Below are 22,107 nucleotides of genomic sequence, written 5' to 3'. Positions count from 1 at the left end.
GCGATGGCTCACAGTCCACCCAGTGTGCACCTCAGAAGAGCGGGGATGCTGTATAATTGATGATGCTGAAACTCTCTTTGGTAATCAGTGGTAGCACTTGAGGCATTTTACTGCTGCTTCAAGCATACTTCAGCTTCTCAGTGCACTTCAAACATGCTTCAGTTTTTTTTTTTTCTTTTTTTCAATTCCAGTGCTGCTTTGTGTGTCAACAGATAAAATAAAAAAAATCCTAACTGTTCGTTTGAACTAAACCAGATGATAAGTTTTATGTCATCCGGGCAACAAATGGGGAAAAAGCCGCTTGTGAGCTTAGGGGCATTGTTTTTAATGTGAGTGCTTCTTCTTTTTTTTCTTTTTTTTTATGTCCATGCTTGTGTGTTTGTCTCATATTGTGATTGCATCGCTCTGGGCTGCTGCTCATGACATCTGAGTCACCAGCACTCTGTGCCCGAGGTGAGAATCAACAAGGATGCTACACACAGCGTTAGAGCGCCGAGTGGAGGAGTGTGTTCAAAACTTTCACATCTAAACACACTGGCAGTCACGACACTCGCCGTGGAATCATGGGAATTAATTACCAGCAAGGGCAAATGTGTAATACTGGGACTGAAGCACAAGGAAGTCGTTCATTTATTCATCAACGGTTTCGTCGTCGTCAGACATTAGCCTTGATGCATCTTTCCCGTGGGCTCAGACTCATTGAAAACCCTCCTCGCCGGTTCAGTTGTGCGTGCGGCTGAGAAACACCGAGATGATCTGCATTGGTGGGCTATTTACCTGCTTCAGGGTGTTTCTGCTTGATTGCAATAAATGGCTTCTGGGAGCCTTGTGAACGCTTCCCTGCTGAAAGGCACCAGAAATATTATCAGTCTGAGTTATCTTTTAATCATCCAGGCTGTTAGGACAAAAAAAAAAAGAAAAATAAATGTTTGAAGTATTTACCTACCTTCTTCACATCAGTTCATTCTGAACTGAATACAGACAGAAAATGCAAACTGAAGATGTTACCTTGAGCTGTCAGAACGTGGAAGTGGAATATTTGGACAGGTTTCTCAAAAAAAAAAAAATTGCTTGATGAAAGTAATTAACTGTAGCCTTACTTCATTGTCAAAGCGTAATGAGGTGGATTTATTAGATCGGCGTGGGGCGCGGCTGTCTCCAGTCTGCACTTCATTCAAACCCGGGCGTTTCAGCTCCGCGCGCTGTCATGTTTTCCTCCATATTTCATGACACTCTTTGAGCTTTTCTTGTCTGCTTTCCTCCCTGTCTGTCTCCGCCGTGTTTCTGTCCTGTCCCAGAAGTCATTTGTGAATGATTCCCCCCCCCCCCCCCCCCCACCACCTCCCACCCCACCCCTCATGTTTGACACACGCGGTATTAGCCCGTTCTTACTCGCCAGCTGTACTGCTTCAGCCAGCTCCGCTCTGTCTGCCTGGAGCGCCGCATGCAGCTTTTTTTGCGTGCCGCAGCCGCAGACAAATGAAAGTTGAGCTGCGAATATATTTTTGGAGCGTTGTAAAACATTCCTTGGGTAAACAGTGTCCTCCTCGGAGAGGCATTATCACTGTGATGCGGCCCATCTCCAGTCAGAGCCATTTAGCGTCTCTTCAGTATGAATGGACTTGGAGCTTCCAGATGACTTGTTCAGGACGTTTACGACCCAGGAGGCTGGTAAGAAGAGCCGTCCGATGAGCTTTTGGTGGATCAGACCAGATTGATCAGCCAGTTGCCGTTTCGCTGTGGGGATATTGATGCAGGAGAGAGGAAATCGCTGGACCGTGCCCATGTGGTCCCATCCTACATGTGTTGCATTCATTTCGTTGAATCCGCGCTGCACTCGTCTGACCTCCCCCCCCCCCCCCCACCTCCCAGCGAAAAGTTTAAAAGACCAAGTGAAACCCGATGCTGACTCTGGACTTTCTCATCGCGCTCTCGCACCCAGACAGGTCAGAGTTGACTGGATCGTGCCTCTCCTCCGAGCGTCTTCCCTCCCTCTCTCCCCCGTCTGGTCAGTCGGTCCAAGTTGGCTCACGTCTCGCTTGTCAGTGTCGGATCTGTCTGGGTTGCTTCATGTTCCACCCCATCAATGTTTCACTGGGTGAGAGAGAGAGAGAGAGAGAGAGAGAGCGCTGGTCGCTTGAAGGCCTGTTCCATTTTGCAATATATTTCTCTGGTGGAGAAGACATTGTATTTATCAGTTAACATAATGCAAAAAGCAGTCACTGGAAGAAACTCTAAAGCCAAAAATACTTGGTCCGTCAACTCTGACCCGTTATGTGTGTGTGTTTATACAACACTGTTGTGTAAGATCAATGCATTGTGATTCAACGGAAGCGAATTTCGAGCCACTTTCAGCTTTTATGAGTAGATTTTTAGTCCAAAAACAGGATTTTTCCAGTCAACTGGTGACTCTGCTTTGCTCCTTCCTATGAATGTGAGCGTGAACTGTTGACCTGTCCTTGGTTTACATTCCCTTCACCAGAGGTCAGCTGGGTTCAGCTCCAGCCACCTATGACCCCGAATTAGATGAAACGGTATGGGAAATGCATGCATGTATGGAGGGAACACACAAGTAGGGCTTACTGAGTTATAAAATCGGAACCTTTGAGATGTATATTGTTTTGAAGACACTTGGCGAAAGCATCTTGGGGAACCTGCCAAGCTGTGTTCTCGCTGTTGCTGTGTCTTCTGCCCCGATGTAATCCTTCAGAGACTTCATGAGGTGGAGATCAGAGCTTGGCGGGGAGCCGTAGCATCCGTAGCAGGACTCCTTCTTCTTCTTCCTGTTGAAGAAGATGGGTTTTTGTGACTCCAGCTGCATATTGGGAGCCATCTATAATGAATCTGGGACAGACGCCTCCCTCATGGTATTGTCAAATAAATAAGTGAAACTTCTCATGGGCTCACAGTACTGTATACATTTCTCTCCCTGCTGCATTTAAATTCCTTTTCAAACCACCGCCTTGCGCCTTTGGTTATGCAACGTTTAAAATTTGATTTTCTGTTTTTAGAAAAACGACAATCGACTAAAACCCACACCAGCGAGAAATGTTTTCACGGCAGATCTTTCAATATTCCATCCGCAGGTTTAATTAAATGGTTCACGGTGACACTAAATGTCACCAAGCCTTTTCTTGTACTTTCTTTTAAAAGAATATGTCAAATAAGTTGACATCTCGCAGGTTACTGCAGATTTTTCCTTTGCAGTAAGAACTTTACCTTTATCGCTCTCTACTTTTTTTTTAGTGCTAGTAGAGCTAAATCCAGGCTGCTGTAGACTAGTATTGATCATTTCAAGGGAATAGGAACCATTTTCAGTTTCATATTAGCATACTACGGCGTTGATGTTAAAGGAAACATGCCCCAGTTTGAGTGGATTCCATGAAAAAAGCTCTTGCATTGTCTTCCGCTGAGATTTGATACAGAATTCCACATCGCCGTTCTGGATGATTTTATCTTTAGCCTGGCGCTCCGATTCTGCTTCAGCCTTCCAGAAGCGGGCTGCAGCACGCTTCCTAATGGGCACACGTGTTAACAGGGACGAGACAGGTCGCCTCCTACCTGGGTGACTTTCTTACAAATTGGCCCCGATGAATTTCGTCTGCTGCCATTTTCTGTCTGCATCTGACAGAGTTATATTTCAGAGGCAGGCCTGTGATGTATTTTTAACTGGAGCTGAGAAAGCAGCACATTAAATAGCTAAGAAAAGCTTTCTGTGCAACCTTGACCACTTCAGACTTGTCAGAAGTTTGGGCTGGGTGTTGGCAGGTTCTGTAAAAATGCAAGCTTCTCTTTATATTAGTTTTTAAAGGGCTTGAATCGATGCAGATTTCACAATCCTGTTTTCAGTTTTCGATTATATTTTTTTCTATTTTAGGGTTATTTTGACTCCAGCAAACACACACCGACGGTCTTTCTTGATGTGATCCATGAGCTGTGTGACTTTTTGGGGGTATTTGTGCCGAGCGTGTGCTTCCCATGACAGACCCGAGTTCCTCGGAGCTGTAACTGAAATCCATCACGGGGGCCGTATTAATGAGCTTCAGCACGGCTGTGCTCCAGCGGCCTCCCTGACTTTGACCTCTGCTGCTCAGGCACGCCGGGCCCGTGCCAGGCGGGGGGCGCGGCCCATGCGGCGAGGGAGGCGTGTCCGTGTCACCCAGCTGGAGGCGCAGGCGGCACCGGCTTCTTGGAAAACGATGCCCTCCTGCTGAGCCGAGGGGAATTTTTTTTTTTTTTTTTTTTTTTTTTTTTGCTGCAGGATCATCTATTTTCCCTCGCAGTAATTATGTGCTGACATCGGGCCGGCGTGACAGTAAATGTGTTCAGTGTATGAAAGACAAAGAACCATTTACCAGCAGAGGGAGCCCAGTGTTAAACAGTTTGATTATCATCCTAAACCTGCACCAAAAATGTAAAAAAAACTGCCAATAAATACAAGCTTTAACGACACGCTGCTACCTTATTAGATTTAATTTAAGGAGGCCCCATTTCCAGTTCGCGCAGATTCCCATTACCATGATGTCGCCTCCAGGTCTCTGTGTTTCCTAACGCGACCCTCGGGGGGGGGGGTCGATTTTTTCGCAGGGTGTCAGGGCTCAGCGTTTCAAACAAGGTGAGCGTTATAACCATCTGGAAAAAACCCCGACACAGACCGCCGACCGCTTCCCCATTCGGAGGAGCCAGTTCAGGTGGATCGGACATCTGCTTAGGAAGCCCCCTGGGTGCCTTCCGCGAGAGGTGCATCACACGAAGCCAACTGATCTGAGGCCCAGAGCGAGGGCCAGGAACTGCCATAGGGGTAATATCTCATGGTTGGCCTTCAAATGGCTTTTGGCCCACAATGAAAAACTAGCGGGAGCACTGGAAGGAAGGAGCGTCCCAGCTCTGTGTGCGTTGCTACCGTGGCTTAAAAGAGTATTTTCAGTTTTTGACAGAGTATGGAAAATTAATTGGTCATTAAATGATACAATAAAAGTGTCATAATAAAATAAAGAGTAATCACAGACCTGTGTAAGGTGACTGGGAGAGACAGATGAGGTGAATCAACAGGAAAAATTTATTGCTTTTTGCCTCCAAGGTCGCTGATGGACGAGTGTGTGTGCTTGATGGGTCTTCCTCTCCGTGCGTCCTTCATCATCCTATTCCCAATCACCATTCTGTTTGAATTAGCATAAATTGCCCGGTCTGATTGGAGTTAAATTGAGTTCGTGATATGCCTGTCAATCACACATTAGTCAGTGAACAATAGCCATAAACACTACCCGACTTTTTTCCCCTATGGGCGGATGTCAGAGCCAACTTCTGGCCCCTCAAACTTTGCTGGATCGTGTCCGCGGTCCAGCCAGCGCTCTGATTACAGACGTTAGACGACCGGAGGAGACACGGTCCCGAGGCAGACAGAGCGGTCACTTTATTGGATTTTCTTTATCAAGAACACACTTTCATATGAAACCAAATGAGTCATATTTTCTTTTCTTTTTTTATTGCCTTTTATTTGTATTGTGTCATCGTTTTATTGGAAGTACCGCAATTAGTTCCACATGCTCTAATTTCATGTCCGCTTTCTTGTGGAAGTAAGTAAAAATGCAACAATATAATTGAAAGTCCTGTGTTCAAAATGTTGAAGCATACTGGGTTTGAGTTTTCTTTTTACATCAATATACAAACAACTTTAATCATTGTTAAATAATGAATCTGGTGGATTTACCGACCACGACCTGATCATCATTTCAATGATTAGCACAATTTGCTCATTTAAAAACTTAACCTGTTCTTAAAGAAAGCGACGCATGGCTTCTGCTGCCAAGTACACAACGCTGTTTATCAGAATATTGTGAAATTTAAATGAAGTAAAAACCCGTGCGTTTTGCCTGGTGTCAGGCGTGATCAGCTCCAGCACCTCAGTGGTCCTCAGACGGATAAAGTGGTAAAACAACATGGATGGGTGAAAGCGAGAGAAAGAGGAATATTTCATTAAAGTGCATTTGAAAAGTGTCATTACAATAATGGCACTTGAATTAATGTTTTTCTCCATCTGTAGTAAACAGAACCTACCGGCCTGAAGTTTTTTTTTTTGCTGAAAGTCGGAGTCCAGTGCTTGTTTTTGTTCCTTTCAAGAGATTGTACTTGTCAGAGAGTCTCCTTCAGGCTGCACAGCACTGTTATTCATTTTAAATCCGATATTTTCAAGATTGTGGAGAATTGCTGTCAAAATGACTTTGAAGTGCGTCCTTGTGTGCTTTTTCCGCGCCCCCCACTGCACCCCCCCCCGTCGGGCTAAGAGCGACTATCCTTTAGAGTGCTCTTTATAGGTGTGTGTGTGCTCATATATGTGCAGCTTTTAAAGAGGACCACCTTGTGTATTGGGAGCGTGGCCTCATCAAGTGTGCACATGAAAAGAACAGCAAAGCCGTTTGTGTTGGAGAAGTGAAGATTACTGCTGTCAGGAACAGACTGGCGGCCGGCCGTGAGAAAGCAGGCTCTGGGGTTTAATAAAGCCGGACAGTTGTGATTCATTTTGGTGGGACGGAACAGTGGAAGAGAAAGGAGGTGGAGTCTGGGAAAGAGCGTAAAGGAGGACGTTTTGAGATCCACGAAGAACTAAGGTCATCTGTGGAGAAGCATTCATCGGCTGTGAAGTATAATCAGGAGACTGCTGGAGTAAGCTCTGGTTCATCTGGCTCGACGAGATGTCCGTGCTGCACCGGAATGAAGTTTCTTGAAACAAACCCCATGAAAATGTGTTTGTCTTCACAGCCAAACAGTTCGAGGCGGTGATTTCTATGACGTTTTTCTGAATCACCAAGCAGCAAGAATGTCTGGATGCATTGGAAACGCAGATCTGCTGGTCGGTCGGTCTCATGCTTCACCAAATTGGCTCAATTTCTAGATCAGGGGTGTCAAACATATGGCCCAGGGACCAAAACCATGTGTCGTTTGCTTGGAGATCTAGTGGAGGGGAAAAAAAAAAAAACATTTTGTGGTGGAAATATTTCAAGTTGTTCTATTTTTTTATGAGCGATGTGGATAAAAAATAAAAAAAACCAAGGTAAATGTTTTGTATTCAGGTTCTCATGCTCTTGTTTCAACTCTGGTTCAGCCTGATGAAACTGGGATGTGGATGGTAAATGAGTTTGACACCTCTAAATAGAGAATGGGAAGGCTGTGGACATTTGTACACTTTTTTTGTTTTGTTTTGTTTCTCAGAGGATAATTCTTCCCAACTGTGGTGATGGTTTCTTCTGGGAAATATAACTCCTATGATTTGACCTAAAATGTTGTATCGGCATTTTTTTGTTTGAAGACACCCTGCACCATGAACCCGTGACCACCGGTTGAGTCTTGACCTCAAATCCAGGGACTCTGCCGTCACTTGCGGTCGCAGTGTGTCGATTCTAATTTCAGTAGATATGTCGTCACAGAGTATGAATGGATTGAAGATGAGGAAATAAGATCAAAAAGAGTATGTTTCCTTTTTTATGCTTATTCAAATTCATTGACCTATTTTCTTGTCAAAAAAACACCAGTTAGGTGACTTTTTAAAAATGGTTAAAGTTTCCATAATTCACCTCAAGTTCATGACTTTTGGCCTGCAAATCACATAAATCCATGCCTAATGTGCACGGCTTGCTATCGTTAAGCCACCCATCTTTTTTGCATTATCAAGGCGTGAAGCAGAATGTCTGCTCATTCCCATTACATGATGGAATTTTTATTTTTTTGTTTTGTTTTTTTTTAAAAAAAACAAAAGGTGTCGTGGAAAGCATGAGTTATTGCTTCGTGTAGTCACAGCTCTGTATCATGTTTCTATCACCCATAAAGAAAGCACACACACACACACACACGGTCACATTTCTACATACATAGATATACAATCCTCCCATGTAGCATTGACTTTATTGAGGCTATATAAATGGCACAAGCTCTCCTTGTTTACACTGGGGCATAAAGGGAGGTGATCATGGCCAGAACTCTGCTTTATTAAGACCTCTGTTTACACTCTTCTTTATTGAACATATAAATAACGCCTGCGAGTCCTGCTGCCACTTTTACCACTCCCCGGCTGCTTCTGGTGGCTCTTGCAACGTTCTGGCTAACAAAAGCCGCTTACACTCCGCACACACCGCCGTTCTGCCGCGATCCAACTTCACCAAACGCCTCTCCCCAAGCATGTGGAAAAGAAATGAGCCTGCAGACTATTTCCACTAATATAATGCCATTTATAAGCGGGAATTAAACACTAATAGCGCACCACATTAACAGAATGGTTATTCACTTGCCGACTTTGAAGTCGAGGAAATTCAGCGCCGTGCGGTTGCGAACCTCGTCTTCAAAGTTGACGGAGAAGGTGATGGCCGATCCACGTGTGCACATGCGGGCCCCAAAACGGGGACTTTTACCCCTCTTTTTGGAAATCCCTCTTTTTGTTCCTCGTCTGTTGTGTTTATTTGTCGGCGTTTTTCTTCGAAGTTGTCATCTGTTTCCTGACTCAGCATGACCGCCTCCCTGAGACGGCGTGGTTTTCTGGGACTAATGAGGGCAGAAGACTTCTCCCACGTGTGTGTGTGTCTGGTTGTGTGTGTGTGTGTGTGTGTGTGAAGGAGAGGGATGCTGTCCCCTCCTTGCTGGAGCCTGCTTCTCATCATCAGGCCGGAGCTGGATGAGGACTGCTGAGCTGCTCACCTTTGGCTCTCCGCTATCAGCTGGAAAGGCGGCGTGATGAGCTCCAGAGCGGTGGTTCCCTCTGAGGAAAACCAGAACAAAGCTCAGCTGGGGAGCGGCGTGCCTGATCTGGGTTATTAATGCTGGATAATGAGCAGACTCAGCGATTTAAGCGAGCAAGTCATACGTTCGGAAATTGAGCGGAAGAACTGCTTGGCGATCGTAACTGGTGACGAGTGCATTCCCTTATGTGTGTTTCATGTTTTTATTTGTTCAGATTGGGATTCAAGGGGAAAAAGTTTCATGCTAAAAACATTTAAATGATCCTCAGACGTCCACTGACATCACCCCGCTCTCAGCTGAATCTGTTTCCCTGCTGTTTGGAAAACGCACGACGGAGCCATCGCTGGGTGAAAATAAGACAAAACAAAACAACAAAAAAAAAACCCAAGCAAACAGTTGATTGAGAATGTTTGCACTGAAACAAATGGCGCTAACAACCCCTGCTGCTTTGGTAAGAAATCCAAACCAGAAAATAACTTCCCCGCTGCAGGGAGCTGATTACTGCAGGAACCCGGTTAGCAATGGTGTGTCTGTGTGTGTGTGTGTGTGTGTGTGTGTGTGTGTGTGTGTGTGTGTGTGTGTGTGTGTGTGTGTGTGTGTGTGTGTGTGTGTGTGTGTGCTCTTCTTCTTCTCTCAGCTAAAGCTAGCAGCTTTTTGCTAGCAGTGGATCCCTCCTCCCCTCCACTTCATCTCCGGGTTCTACTCTCGGGGGACTTTAATTTTGGATTTTGGTGACAAATATATTCTTAAATGACTGGCTATGCAGCCGAGCGCCAAGTATTGTAGCCATTCGAGGGCTCAGTTAACACCCTGTCAGAGCGGCGAGAGAGGAGATAAAAGTGTGCTGGGAACAATGCCCCAAAGCTACGTCTAATCCCCACGCTGCGTCCTGGACTCCAGCCCTGTGTTAGGGAGTTATCACAGCGGCAGCAGCAACCCCAGCCCCTCTCCGCTCAAAAACTCTCCATTCCTCAAGAACTGTGGAGATTTTTTATTTTTTTTTTTGCATCTTGAGTGGCAGAGGGGGTGGTTACGGTTTCGCCGGGAGCTAGCGGCTGCTCATCGCCTCATGTCTGAGGGCGCAATTTAGTGGTGTTGCATTCATGTCTTCTTGGCAGAGGAGACAGGCTTCATTCTACTGATAGCCTATAAAAGGGGGGGGGGGGGGGGGGGGGGGGTGAGCATATGCCGGGGAACCACTCAGATGGAGTGCAAATGGCATTTTGTCAGCAGAGATAATCGTTAGTTATGAAAAACAAATATATTCAGAGAGCATTATTTGCGTGCGGTGACAGGAAATAACACCGCTAACACAAACGCTGTGATTCTGTCTAAGTGACACTTTAGATTATAAGGTAGCCGCGCTGTCAGGTTGTGTTCTGACGTTCTTAATGAGCGCAGGATTTAATAGCCGGGGGGAATTCATTATCGGTATTGTTCGGTGGAAAGAAATCATCTTCAAAACTATTGTGTTGTTTGTGTCTGCAATGGATGGACATGGCCTGGGTTATTGATGCAGACTGAAATTCAAGAAGTGCAGAATACTTTGAAGTTTTGTCTATATTCTCACGTGGTATTTTTTTTATTTTCTTTTGCAGGGAATCTTTTGAGTACAGCTGTTCAGCACAGACCAACAGCAAAACAAAAACACTATGGGACTACAGTACCTCTACAGCTTGTTGGACAAGACTGGAAACCGATCAGTCAGCTCAAATCTCAGGTGGAAAAAAATATTTCCTTTTTTTTTTTGTTTTTTTGCATTTTGTTTCCTTTATATGTCTGGACGTCCATCTAACACTAGTCTGTGTGTTCTGACATTAGTCACGTTTATAATGTCATCTCCAGATCTGCTGCTACACCATCATTCACCGAAAGCTTCTGCTCTCCACAGTAAAAAGACTGTATGAACCCAGTGTTGTGCATGTTTTAGGCTGAGTTAGCACTGAGGCGGCGTCTCTGTTGGTAGAAGCTTGAACTGTCGAGCTCAGAAAACAATCAGACTGAGAGCTCTTGAGCAGTGAGATTTGATTTGATTCCAGTTGTGGCTGAATGAGCCCAGCGTGACCAAAAATATCTAATCAGATCAGACACAGGATCTTATATTAGTTGACGTGTGTGGAAATCAATCCACCAGAATTTGTAGCACAAAATGTAGCACAAAGTTCTTTCCATGGTAAAAACAGCCCCTCATTCAAACCATCATTCGATCTCTATGTAATAAAAATATCAATAATAAAGCCGATTACCATGGCTGAGCATGAAGAGGGACGTCTGGCACATTGAGACCTCAGATTTTACGTCCTTCCCATTCACAAAAAAGACAAAATTTCAATCCATTTCTGTAAATCAAACCGCTGTTTCATAGAGTTCAACTAACTCGTTTTAAAAACAGCAACATGTTCTGCCTCAAGCAGGTTTTCAGACGAGGTGCACCACAGCGATGAGCGATGCTTCAGCGTAACTGGAATGATTAAACAACAATAGATAGATTTAATAAATACTTTGGGCTAAGATGATTAAACTGTCTGTGTTTGTGAATGTGGGTTTTTGTGGCTGCACTCTGATGGACAGGTGACATTATAAAACTGAATAGATATTTCTGATTCCAATCATTTCAATCATCCAAATTTGATTAAAACCAACCGGATTCAGTTTGTAATTTTTGTCACAATGCAATGTTTGGTTAGGAAGGTTTCCTCACTTTCTCTATAAAATGTATTTCACATGTGCCTATAAAGTATTCAATCTTAGTGATTTGACATAAATCAATGAAAAGATGAGATGGGCAGTGCTACACTGCTTGAGGTTCTGCTTTTCATTTATCTTAAAGTCATCGGGTCACTCCATTAGAACTGACTGAAATGAGAAAATCTTACATTTGATATAGACCCTATAATGTAGAGTTTATTTCTGAAATCATCCTTTTTGATGAAATTAAAATTATTTCAGAAAACCAGACAAGTGGTTTAATGACTGTTGACTAATTACTTTTCTTTTTTCAATATGAAAAGTGCCTTATGGATGAAGTTTAAAGTTTGAAAGTTTCTTTCAAAATGAACGTAAGATATAGTGAGTGAAAATAGAAATGTAATGGGAAATGAAGAAGGCATGAACTTCGCTAATTCTCGATGCCTGTACAAATTAAAGACGAGCCCTGAGCGACTATACCCCACATTTAAAATTCAGATGAAACACACTCAGTAGTCAGCTGGATGGAACGTTTCAGCTCGTTTCTCGGGTTCATATCTATGTAAATCCGACGGTATTTCACCTGCGACGACTCGTCACTGCTTTTGTCCACCGGATACGGCGATCCGCTCCAGCACTCCCTAATTTGGTTAAAACTGTATAGAAGGTGGCTGAAAAGATGGAAAACTATTAAGAGCTTTAGAAACCGGCATAATGATCTCAAATTGAAGTCTGGAAGCCAGTGCGGCGTCTTTAAAACGGTGTAAATCAAAATAATTATTCAGCCATTGTGATTTGGATGACTATAATCATTAGCTTCACAGAGTGATTTAGGCAAACTTTCAGCATTTGGCCGCAACACTCGACGAGAACGAAAATTGCCAGGGAGCGTTTTACTTTGCCTCTGGGCGCCGCATGCAGCCAGTGGTGAATATTTCCCCTTTTCTAATTAAAGTTTAGTGGGAAACCTGTCGTATTTGCAATATTTAATTTTGGATTACATTTGTTTCTCAATAAGTGTTTCTGCTCAACAGATTGTAAATGTTCCGAGAAGCCCTGGTGTTTCTCAGGGTTGAAGTGACGCCATGTGTGCGTTGCGGCGTTTACGGTCCTATAGGAATAGCAGTCATCGCTGTTTGTCGAGTTCATATTTCAGGCACAGTCAGCTGTACAATATCAGCATTTTAGAGGAGGGGAAAATCCGCGTCCTCAGGTCTCTGGATGTGTGTGATGTTATAATCCCAGACTTTATAAAGTGGCTGCCAGACAGGAATTAAAAAAAGAAAAAAGAAAAAAAAACATCGCTTGGGCTTCCAGCTTGTGTTGTTGACTCGATGCATTTCTGAATTAATTTGCTATGATTTAACTAACGAGACAAGATGCCATAGCCCTGAAAACTAAATCAATAAATCAGATCGGTGTATCTAAAAACCACTGCCAGCTAAAATCTATCATCTGCAGTAAATCCATGGTAGAATCTGCAGTCTTCTATATTTTGTCTGAAGATAAAAATGCCAGCAGCTGTAAAAGTGAGTGAAATGATGCATATGGAAACTTGTCTGAATGGGGGAAATAGAAGCGTCAAGTCTCATTCCGCTCGCAATCATCCTCCCTCAAACCTTAAGTGTGGCGCTTCCACCATCCTCTCCGGATCCACTAGACATTCCTCTTCACGGGGGTGACGGATGAGTTAACCCAGAGCGCCGCTCTCCGCCGCTGCTGGCCCAGATTAAACTGCACGACGTCAGACGCGTCTGTGGCGAACATGCAAACTCTGCAGAGAGAGGCTCAGACCGAGATCTGGTGACGCTTTTGGATTACATAGTGAAAATCATCTAAAAATAATTGAGAGTTGTGAAATTTTATTGGCTAAGGATGTAGTTATAGCGAGTAAGAGATCATTCGGTGATGTAATGTCAGTGGAGGCCGTGTGTGTGTGGGGAGCAGTGTAACTGACACCGACAGAAGTGACAGAAGAGATATATATATATATATGAGCCTGTGCCACTTCATCCGGCTCTAACACAGACACACACACGTGCTATAACTCAGTAGTGTGAACACTTTCTGCTTCCTGCAGGATTAATGTCAAACGCAACAGAAACATAAAGCTAATCCTCTCAGCTCTTGTTCTAAGATACAGAGTAGCTTCATGAGGATTTCCGACTGCTCCCATCAATTGAAATCAGTTCTCTTGCCCGTTTTCTCACAGCGTTTGGGTGGCTCAGGATTTCATCATGATTGGAAGAAAAAAAAAAAAAAAAAGGTTTTAGGAAGCTGCCAGTTTGATTGATTTAGTAAAATTTAATCCGTGCGCTCTAATGCTGCAACATTTGGAAGCGCCGCCGTTGCGTGTGCGTGGCACCCGAACGAATCCCCCCCTCACACCCCCCCCCCCTCCTTCCTGTCTGTTTGTTGTCTCTTCAGAGCTACCCGGCGTCGCTGCGGCTCCTGATTGAGGCGGAAGGTGAGCAGCTGCTCCTGGCTCTCCAGAAAAACGAGTGAGTGTCCCTCCGTTCGCCGCTTGGCCACGACGCCGGGCCGCGTTCTGGAGTACAAATAGGTGGCATATGCAGTGGCCATGGGCTACGACTGGGGACGCGGCCAGGGGAGGGGGGGGGGTGGGCGAGGAAGACTTTCTGCCAGTGTGGGCATGTTTGTGCTCCAGTCCTTTTGTGAGGATGAAACAACAGCTTGAAAGGGAGAAATTCTCAAATACATCACCCAGACGTTGATGAAAACAGACATCTTCCCTCTTCTTCTCCCTCTATCTCTTCTGTTTGATCTATTGGCTTAACACAAGGGAGAAGCGGAGGTGGGGGGGGTGGGGGTTGGTTGGATTGTTTGAACGCAGCCGAGACTCGGCACTCTGTATTAAGATACTGTCAACAGACTGTCAGCCAGGGGGCCGACAAGAAGGAGGGACATGATTTGAAAAAGATCAGGTCATCAGCATAGGTGCAGTTTGACAGGAATCTAGCTCTGGGAGCGTTTGGAGGAATATTTGTCATCTTTGCATTTTTTACGCAGGGGTTTGATTCGACGTGGCCTCAAGTCCTCCGACAGGCTCGGAGTCGGAGTGCGCTCGCTGAGAAGAATGAGACGTGATTGATGGAGCAATATGTTTCCCATCCAGCTCTGCTGCCACACATGAGCAACCAGGAACAAGAGAAGCTGTCTGCCTGATAGAGGGAAAAAGAGGGAGCCGGGAAGCAGGGAGGGAGCGAGCGAATGGGTTTTTATGCCACCGTCAGCCATGAATCTCACTTGTTTTCCAGACTTAATATATGTAAATTCCACCTGCAAACTGTGGGACAAAGCTTTCAACACTTGCAACGGCAATTTTATGGCTTACCTGCTCTGAAAATATTTTTTATGGGGAAATCACGGCTCATTCCTTCTGTCGACTGTTGCTGCTTTTTGCACAGGTGGGGGGGATTTTACAAAGCCGCCTTGCAGATTGTCAACTTTTCACCCCTTATATTTACAGCCGTGAATTACATTTTCTGACTGAAGACCGTCATTTGGGAATGGGAGCCAGCAGGTAAACACCTCGCTGTCCCATGCATCACCTGCGCCGGTCTGTCATCATCACGCCGCCGCGTTAAATATGAAGAACGCGGCCAAGAGGAACAAACAGGGATGATGGAGCGGCTTGGTCTGGATCTTTCTAATGAGCTCCAACCGAACGCCAGATCGTACCATCAACACTTTCAATCTGGAGAGCGCGACTGAATTGCTCCCGAAATGAATATAACGTGTAGAAACCGGCTCCTATTTCAAAAAGAAGTTACCTTATGTGGTGTCGGTTTGAAAAAACACACACGGGAGGTGTATTGAGAGGGGGTGTGAGTGTGTCCGACTCGGTCGGTGTAGCACAGCCAGAACCGAACCTGCTGTGCTCACATCCAGTGAACGCCCTCGTCTGATGTTGCTGGCAGGCCGGCTGCGAGCTGTTGATGAAATCCAGTTGTTCAAACACATCTGCGAAAGAGTAAGACAAAATAAGGGTGGTAGAAAGTGCTTCGATACACAACCAGATGTATTTTGGCTTCCTCGGTTCTGGGTTAATAAATAACAACTAAAATAACTAAACATGTCCCGAGACGTGCCGCACAGCTGAGGACGATGACTGGAGCGGCTCGGAGGGGCGAACACGTCTTTGTGAACGTCTGGACAAACATCAGTTTGTGTACTTTTACTCTCAGAACTCAGAATCTGATATTCCACCTGAAGTCTTGCTTTTGGCGTTGCAGTAATTTTTCAGTCAATATTCGAGAAGATTTCCGCTTTTTGGGGCGTGAGCTCGGAATGAAACGGTTCCTCTCTGTTCCGGCGAGCCGTGACGTGCCGCCAAGGCCGGTGACATTTAGAAAACTTGCGACATGACGAAAACCATTCCTGATTTCTTAAAGAAGTGTTTCAGTTGCCGGTGTGCAGCCTTTCTCTTTCCCTCTCGGTCAGCCTGGACCGTGGAACGGGGACGAGCCCCGGGCTTCAGATATTCATACAACGTCCCCGGACACATAAAACACAGCATGTTGCTGAGTTGGAAAGGGCGCCTGCTGCCCGAGGCGAAATGTCGTGTGTCAGTGTGTGAACTGGCACTTATTGACCTACAGTTTAGAATGGCTGCCCGCGAGATTTACATGTATTTTGTTTGACTGTATTTTCAGGCTTTTTTTCCTTTCAGTGAAAAACGCCACACACTTTTTTGACTATTAATATCAAGTCAGAGTAGATATATGTCACATTTCAGATTTGCACAAACACTGAATTCATGTTTTTTGTCCACATCTTAAAGCCTGCAGTGGGATTCCTGCAGTCCTTTCTTTACTGATCCAATTAGCTTCCATGACCATGAATTCTGGGCGCAGCAGGGTAAGAGGAGTGATCAAACCTGACGTGTTTACATGCATTTCATTGAGAAACCCTTTTTTTAGTAAGGTAAGACTCAAACTTTATCTAAACCCCCCCCCTGCTCTTATCTTCTTGAACTTGGCAACGCCTCCAGTAACATCAGTATCGTTGATGGTTTCATTTCATCTAAGGTGAATTTCACCTCTTCTTAACTCCGTGTCAACTTTCTGTTGCTGCCTGTCACTTTCAGACGACGTCACTTCTTTTTTTTTTTTACATCTTTCTTCTCCATAAATGCACAAATCCAACAGAATGAAATAAAACACATGAAGACTTTTGAGTATTGGGAGAAAGTGTGTACATAAGTAGTAGTAGTAGTAGTAGTAGCTCTGCATAGTCCCTTTATGATTTTGTTGTGTTCTGTTTCGAGTTTTTTAAGTCATAAATAGGTAAATGCATTCATACCATTATATTGCTGTTTTAATTTTATTTTTTTTAAGTATATAGAAGTATTGATAATGCACACTGCATGACTTTGTCAGTATTGACTTAATGATCATTTACTTTTCAGATATCACTCTTAAGAGATGTTAGAATTCGATGTTTGGCGACAGAAAATGTCTGCAGTGGAAATACAGTGACTTTGCATTCAGTGAAAAATGGCTACCTAGCATGAGGCAGTATGTCAAGTAAATGGCGCCACGGTCCAACAGGAAAAGCTAAATGTCAAACGGAAAGCATTTCAGCGGTTTTCTGAAACGTTCATGCAACAGTTAAGAATTTACACCCCAACCCTTTTCTCGCAGCCGCTCTGGAATTATATGAGTTTTTTATCGTCTTTTTGTCTTCTTCTGGAAAGTCCCACTGAGATCGAAGATCTTTTTCAGGCGCAACAAGAGCCGAGATTGACAGCAGCACAAACGGCAAAACATGCAGAATACATGAATAGGAATTAATCTGGAGTGGATTTATCTGAATTCAAAGGTAAACTGTGTGTGTGTGTGTGTGTGTGTGTGGGTTTTTTTTTTTTTTTTTTTGAGCACTTGAAGATTTCTGATTACACTGCGAGGCAAAACCCATTCACTCTCAATTAACAGGCCAGTGTGGGTGTGTTAATGTGTGTGTGTGGGCTTGAATAAAAGGCTCTGCTCAGGAGGTAAAATTGCTATTTATCGCGTTCTGCATTCACGCGGTATATTTATGACTCCCTATACTGTATTTATTTTAGCGCTTGTGGATGTATACAGTTTATACAATTTTTCTGGCTCTTTGAGGTCTGCGCACATCTGAAGCGAGCGGAGACGGCTTCTAAGCTCTGACCACGGGGCATGAATCCGCTCCTGGCCGAGCTGTTTGTAATTCCTGCTGTCCCGTGGCTTTCAGTGTGACGCCTACATTGCATATCAAGAGGGATCCCGGGCTGAGCAAGCAGCATGCTCTTCATCCATATTTCCCTCTGTAATGGACTTTAGCATCACTGAGAGCAGGCCTGGGGCCCATCAGCTGGGTGGAGGAGCTTTTCTTTTGCTCCCTGCTCATCAACCATTTGGATGCAAAGTTCTTTGTGCTGTCAAAACAGGCGCATGGGAGGAACATGCAGTTGTGCGCACACACACACACACACAAGATAATCTGTTTTCCCTGAAAAGAGGGCAAGAAAAGGGAATGTTTCCTGAGTGAACGACCTGGCTGCAGACTTCTCTTATCTCTCTGGTGTTTGGAAGAACAATAAAACTCAGTCTGGACAACATCCAGGCGTAATTTGTCCCAGTTTGCATATTAGGTTTTTGGGGATGTTATTTGAGCGGGTATCTGGGACTGCTGTTGGCCTGTGACCCGGAGCCGCTCGCAGTGAAGATGTCCTCATGTCTCGCTGAAAACACGGGCAGGAAACAGCCTCTCCTGGGGAGCCGAACAAACAGAGGGAGGGGAAAAAAAAAAAAAAAAAAAAAACACAGAACAAATAACCAACCTTTCTCGGAAAAGAGAAGTACAGCACAGTGAGTTTCTCCGCAGAGTTATGAGGAGCTGAAGGAACCTCGTGCTCGTGTGAAGCGGACCCTTTGTCTCGCCGCTAAGCCGAAAGTGTGACAAGAAGTGTATCAAATTCTCCCCCGAGTCAGTAAGTCAGGCACTTTTCTTTTCCCTTTTTTCTTCCTTTTGCCCTTTATTTCACACCTCAGTTTCACATTTCCTCAAAATTAAATCCCCCCCCACCCCCGTCCTTTATTTAAGGCAGACCTGTGTAGAGGGGACAGAAGGATGGCGGTGCATGGCCGCACCGGCCAAGGCAAACAAACGCAACAAAACACTACGACTGACCCACATCAGGAAGGCAGACGGGGGGGAAAAAAGAAATAGGACACGACGAACAGCGAACGATCACCAGTGATGTGGGGGTCCAGACGCTGCGGACTCATCGGGAGTCGACTTTTTATGATGCATTCGTGTTTCGGACTGTTCCTTGGTTTCTGGAGAACCAGCTGACTGCGATTTGCAGCTGCAGCGTTTTAATTGGTGATGACTAATGGAAGACTTGACTATATTTTTTAAGGGAAAGTGTTGTTTCACTGCAACACAGACATTTGGTTGACCATAATGTGCTTCCATTCTCTTTTTTGGGGGGATTTTTCTTTGTTTCTATCATGCTGAGTTTGCAGGTCTGAGTCCAACATTGACTAAAATGCAAACCATTACAGCATCCTTGTGCCAGCTGCATGTGTAATTCACGTGTGTGCACTGCAGCTGACGCTCGATCTTAGCTTTTCTTCTTTCACACCATTAAAAAAAGCTACGTTTGAAATTAGATGGAATATATGGTTCTCACAATAAGCTGTTCAGTCCACTCTCCTTGTTTTCAGCCTTTGTAGTGCATTGGTTGATAAGGAAAACACATCCTTTTGTCCGTAAGTAGGGGAGATGAAAAGAAAAGGGGTAATTTGGACTCTCCATTCGCTCAAGTGTTAAAGCTTGAGCACCTTTCCCGCGGTAATCATGAAGGGGATGCCATCTAATTACAGCCTTACTCTACATGATCTTATCTGCAGACCAGCTGGTCACATAGCCAGCTCTGTCCTTTGTTGGTGTATAATCAGCACGGTATCTGACCTATTAGGCCGAGATTAGCATAAAATTGAGCCACATGGTCAGATTCAATAAGACGTATGCAGCAGGCACATTGTATATGAACACAAAATGGTTTTTTTCCTCTCATTCGTGGATAATATATTGTACATAATGAAAACAAATACACAGCATCCTTTGAGGAATCCTCGCCATTCTCCCTTGACGCACGCGGACGTCCTTTCATCAGCAAAATTAAGGCACATGAACACGTCTCGCTGTGAAATTCAGAACCCCACAAACCAAATTTTGCGAGCGGAGGGATGCAGCGGAGCTTAACTCCAGCCTTTCTACCTTTCTAGTTAGGCCTGCAGCTGCAGGGCCATGATACACTGTGATTCATTAGTTTCAAAGACAAGCCCTGGAAATGGGCTCATCTTGTCCAGAGCCCGCACCTTTTAACTGCTTCCTTCAAAAGAGAATTTTTTGGAAGGAGCTTCCCGCTTTTGAATTACCTACTCAGAGGTTCCAATTATTTTCGAGCTTAGAGCCGTAATTAATTAGTTGGACTCCATGTTGTTAATTAATACAAGGAATTATGCTGGAAAGGTCTCCGGCTTGTCCCTCCTTTCAGGATGAAGAACACTGAGATGCACTGAAACACAAGGCTTTTTCTCTTCTTTTTCTTTTTTTTGTCCTGTGTATGTGTGTTTTTCGAAGTCTAGAAATCTTCCAGCCGATCTTTGAGTTCACTTCAAAGCTCAAAGTGCAGCAGCAAGTTGGAACAATTTATCCGCTGTCGCTGTTCTGGCTTTAGCTTTCCTCTCGCTCTCGGTTTTCTGCTCAGGCTCCCAGATTTCTTGGTTACTAATTAAACCTGTTAATTCCTCATTTTTTTAAGATTTAATGGAATTTGTTGTAATTGTCTGATTTCCACAGAGCTGGGTTTTTAGAAACGCTGAAGTGTTGAGAATGCCCTGTGTAAGTCAATATTTACATCAAAATCACCCCGATACCATTCCGCTCTCCGCTTCCAGTCAATTTGTTGTGCTGTTACATCCTTGCATATGTCTTGAAATCAGATTTAAGGTGAGCGCAGACAAGATTTCCTCTTTCAGCAGATCAAAGTGAAAACCGCTTTCTAGTCTTAAACTCTGCATGCATCATTTAGCATTTAGAACAGACAGTCAAACCTCTTTTTTGTTTTTTTTTTTTGAAGACGTTGGGGACGTCAAATACAAAAAAGAAAAGTGAAGACAGTGCACGGCCCGGTTAGACAACCTTCTGTGCAGTGACGGGGCTGATGGGTATTCTCCCATCCACCCTGAGCCTTTTTCCAGACAGACCGGAGCGGTCTCAGGAGGACTCCAGCTGCTGGATCTATTCCTTGGCCCCGCTTCCTCCGCCACAAACTACACAGCCAAACAAAACCTACTGAGAGCAGCGTTCCCTCCCATCAGTCACTGCTTCACGAACGAAATGAAGAATGAAGATGCCCTCGCTGCGGGTCGAGGGTTGTCACTGAATCTGGGGTAAATCTCCATCTTCTTTACTGCCTCGTTTACGCGCTACATTGAATACAGGGATTTTAGAGCCGTCCATCCACGTTCTGCATTTATCACACTCGTTCCTGACATCTCCAAAACTCCGAACGGCGCAGTACCGCTGGCAGACAGAGGGGCAGTGTTGAGATCAGAAACAAACAACCGAAATGAAGTTTTTTGAAGTGCGGCCGTGTGATTTCTGGGGATGTTTAATGGCCTCACAGTCACCCACCTCCTACAGCTCTGCCTCCAGATGTATCTCCTCCTCAGTATCAGCATTAGCGCTACCTCCTGCCTTCGCCGAGTCACATCAGTCCCTGTTTGACCTCGTTAAAAACTGTGTTTTCTTTTATGGCGTTTGGCCAGAGTGATTCTGACAGCGCTTCCTGGTGTGTTTATCGCTCATTTCAACACAACAGAGAAATGGAAGTGCGAAGGTGTCCGCACCGTTTAAAGCACATGCATGTATTTGCTGACCTCTGTACGTGGACATTTATCATTTATGTTTTTAGACCATTAAAGGAAAACCAGAGTTCCTGGAAAACAAGCAAACTGTGCTTTTTTTCTTTTTTTCGCATGAATGAGAGATAAAATATAGACTGAAACAGAATATACAGTGCAGCATAAGGTGAATACTTGTTCACTCTTTTAATTTGAACTATGCTGTAGAAGAGATTTTCATTAATACTGAAGCACCTGTCGTTTCTTCAAAGTCCACAGGAAAAAAAAAAGAAGCTCCTTTCAGGATTTCGTATGAACGAGGCAAGAAGCCCGCCTGTTTCTTGTGTTTTGTTTGACTCGTCTCTAACAAGCTTTCTCTTCTCCTGTTTGATCTTATATCTGATGCGCAGGATTTTGATATTCATGCAAAGGTTTGAACAATAGCTTTGCGTGTTTTATCTGTAAATGCCAGTCTGCCGTTTGTCTTTCAGGGCAAAGGCTGTTTAAAAAAAACCTGAACGGAGGGGGTTTAGACAGACGGGCTGGGCAGCGAGTTTAGCTTTCACACATTTCTGTAGCCATCGAGCTAAGGGATGGACGGATGGATGAACTGCAGTTTTCCTCTCTATCTCCTCGTCTGTAACTCTTCTGTCTTCCCAAACATTCTTCCAATAACGCCACAGTTGTGTTTTAGTATGGGAGAGAGAGGGGGAGCGACATAAAACACACACCTCCAGGGACTCGTGCTCTGCCGGAGCACCGCTATCAAAGTAAAACCTGAACA

At 44.6% G+C, this 22,107-nt stretch overlaps 1 protein-coding gene across 1 annotated transcript in view; it reads left to right on the top strand.

The window, feature by feature from the left end:
* adam12a (ADAM metallopeptidase domain 12a) overlaps window positions 1–22,107 on the top strand; it is a 66,427-nt gene that overhangs the window by 591 nt on the left and 43,729 nt on the right. The window contains exons 2-3 of the mRNA XM_030098141.1: window positions 10,326–10,447; window positions 13,843–13,916. Of these exons, the coding sequence (XP_029954001.1) occupies window positions 10,326–10,447; window positions 13,843–13,916 (196 nt within the window). The remainder of the gene's footprint in view (window positions 1–10,325; window positions 10,448–13,842; window positions 13,917–22,107) is intronic.

This window comes from Salarias fasciatus, chromosome 8 (genome assembly GCF_902148845.1).
Source record: "Salarias fasciatus chromosome 8, fSalaFa1.1, whole genome shotgun sequence".
Lineage (NCBI taxonomy): Eukaryota > Metazoa > Chordata > Actinopteri > Blenniiformes > Blenniidae > Salarias > Salarias fasciatus.
This window is presented reverse-complemented; position numbering and strand designations above follow the sequence as displayed.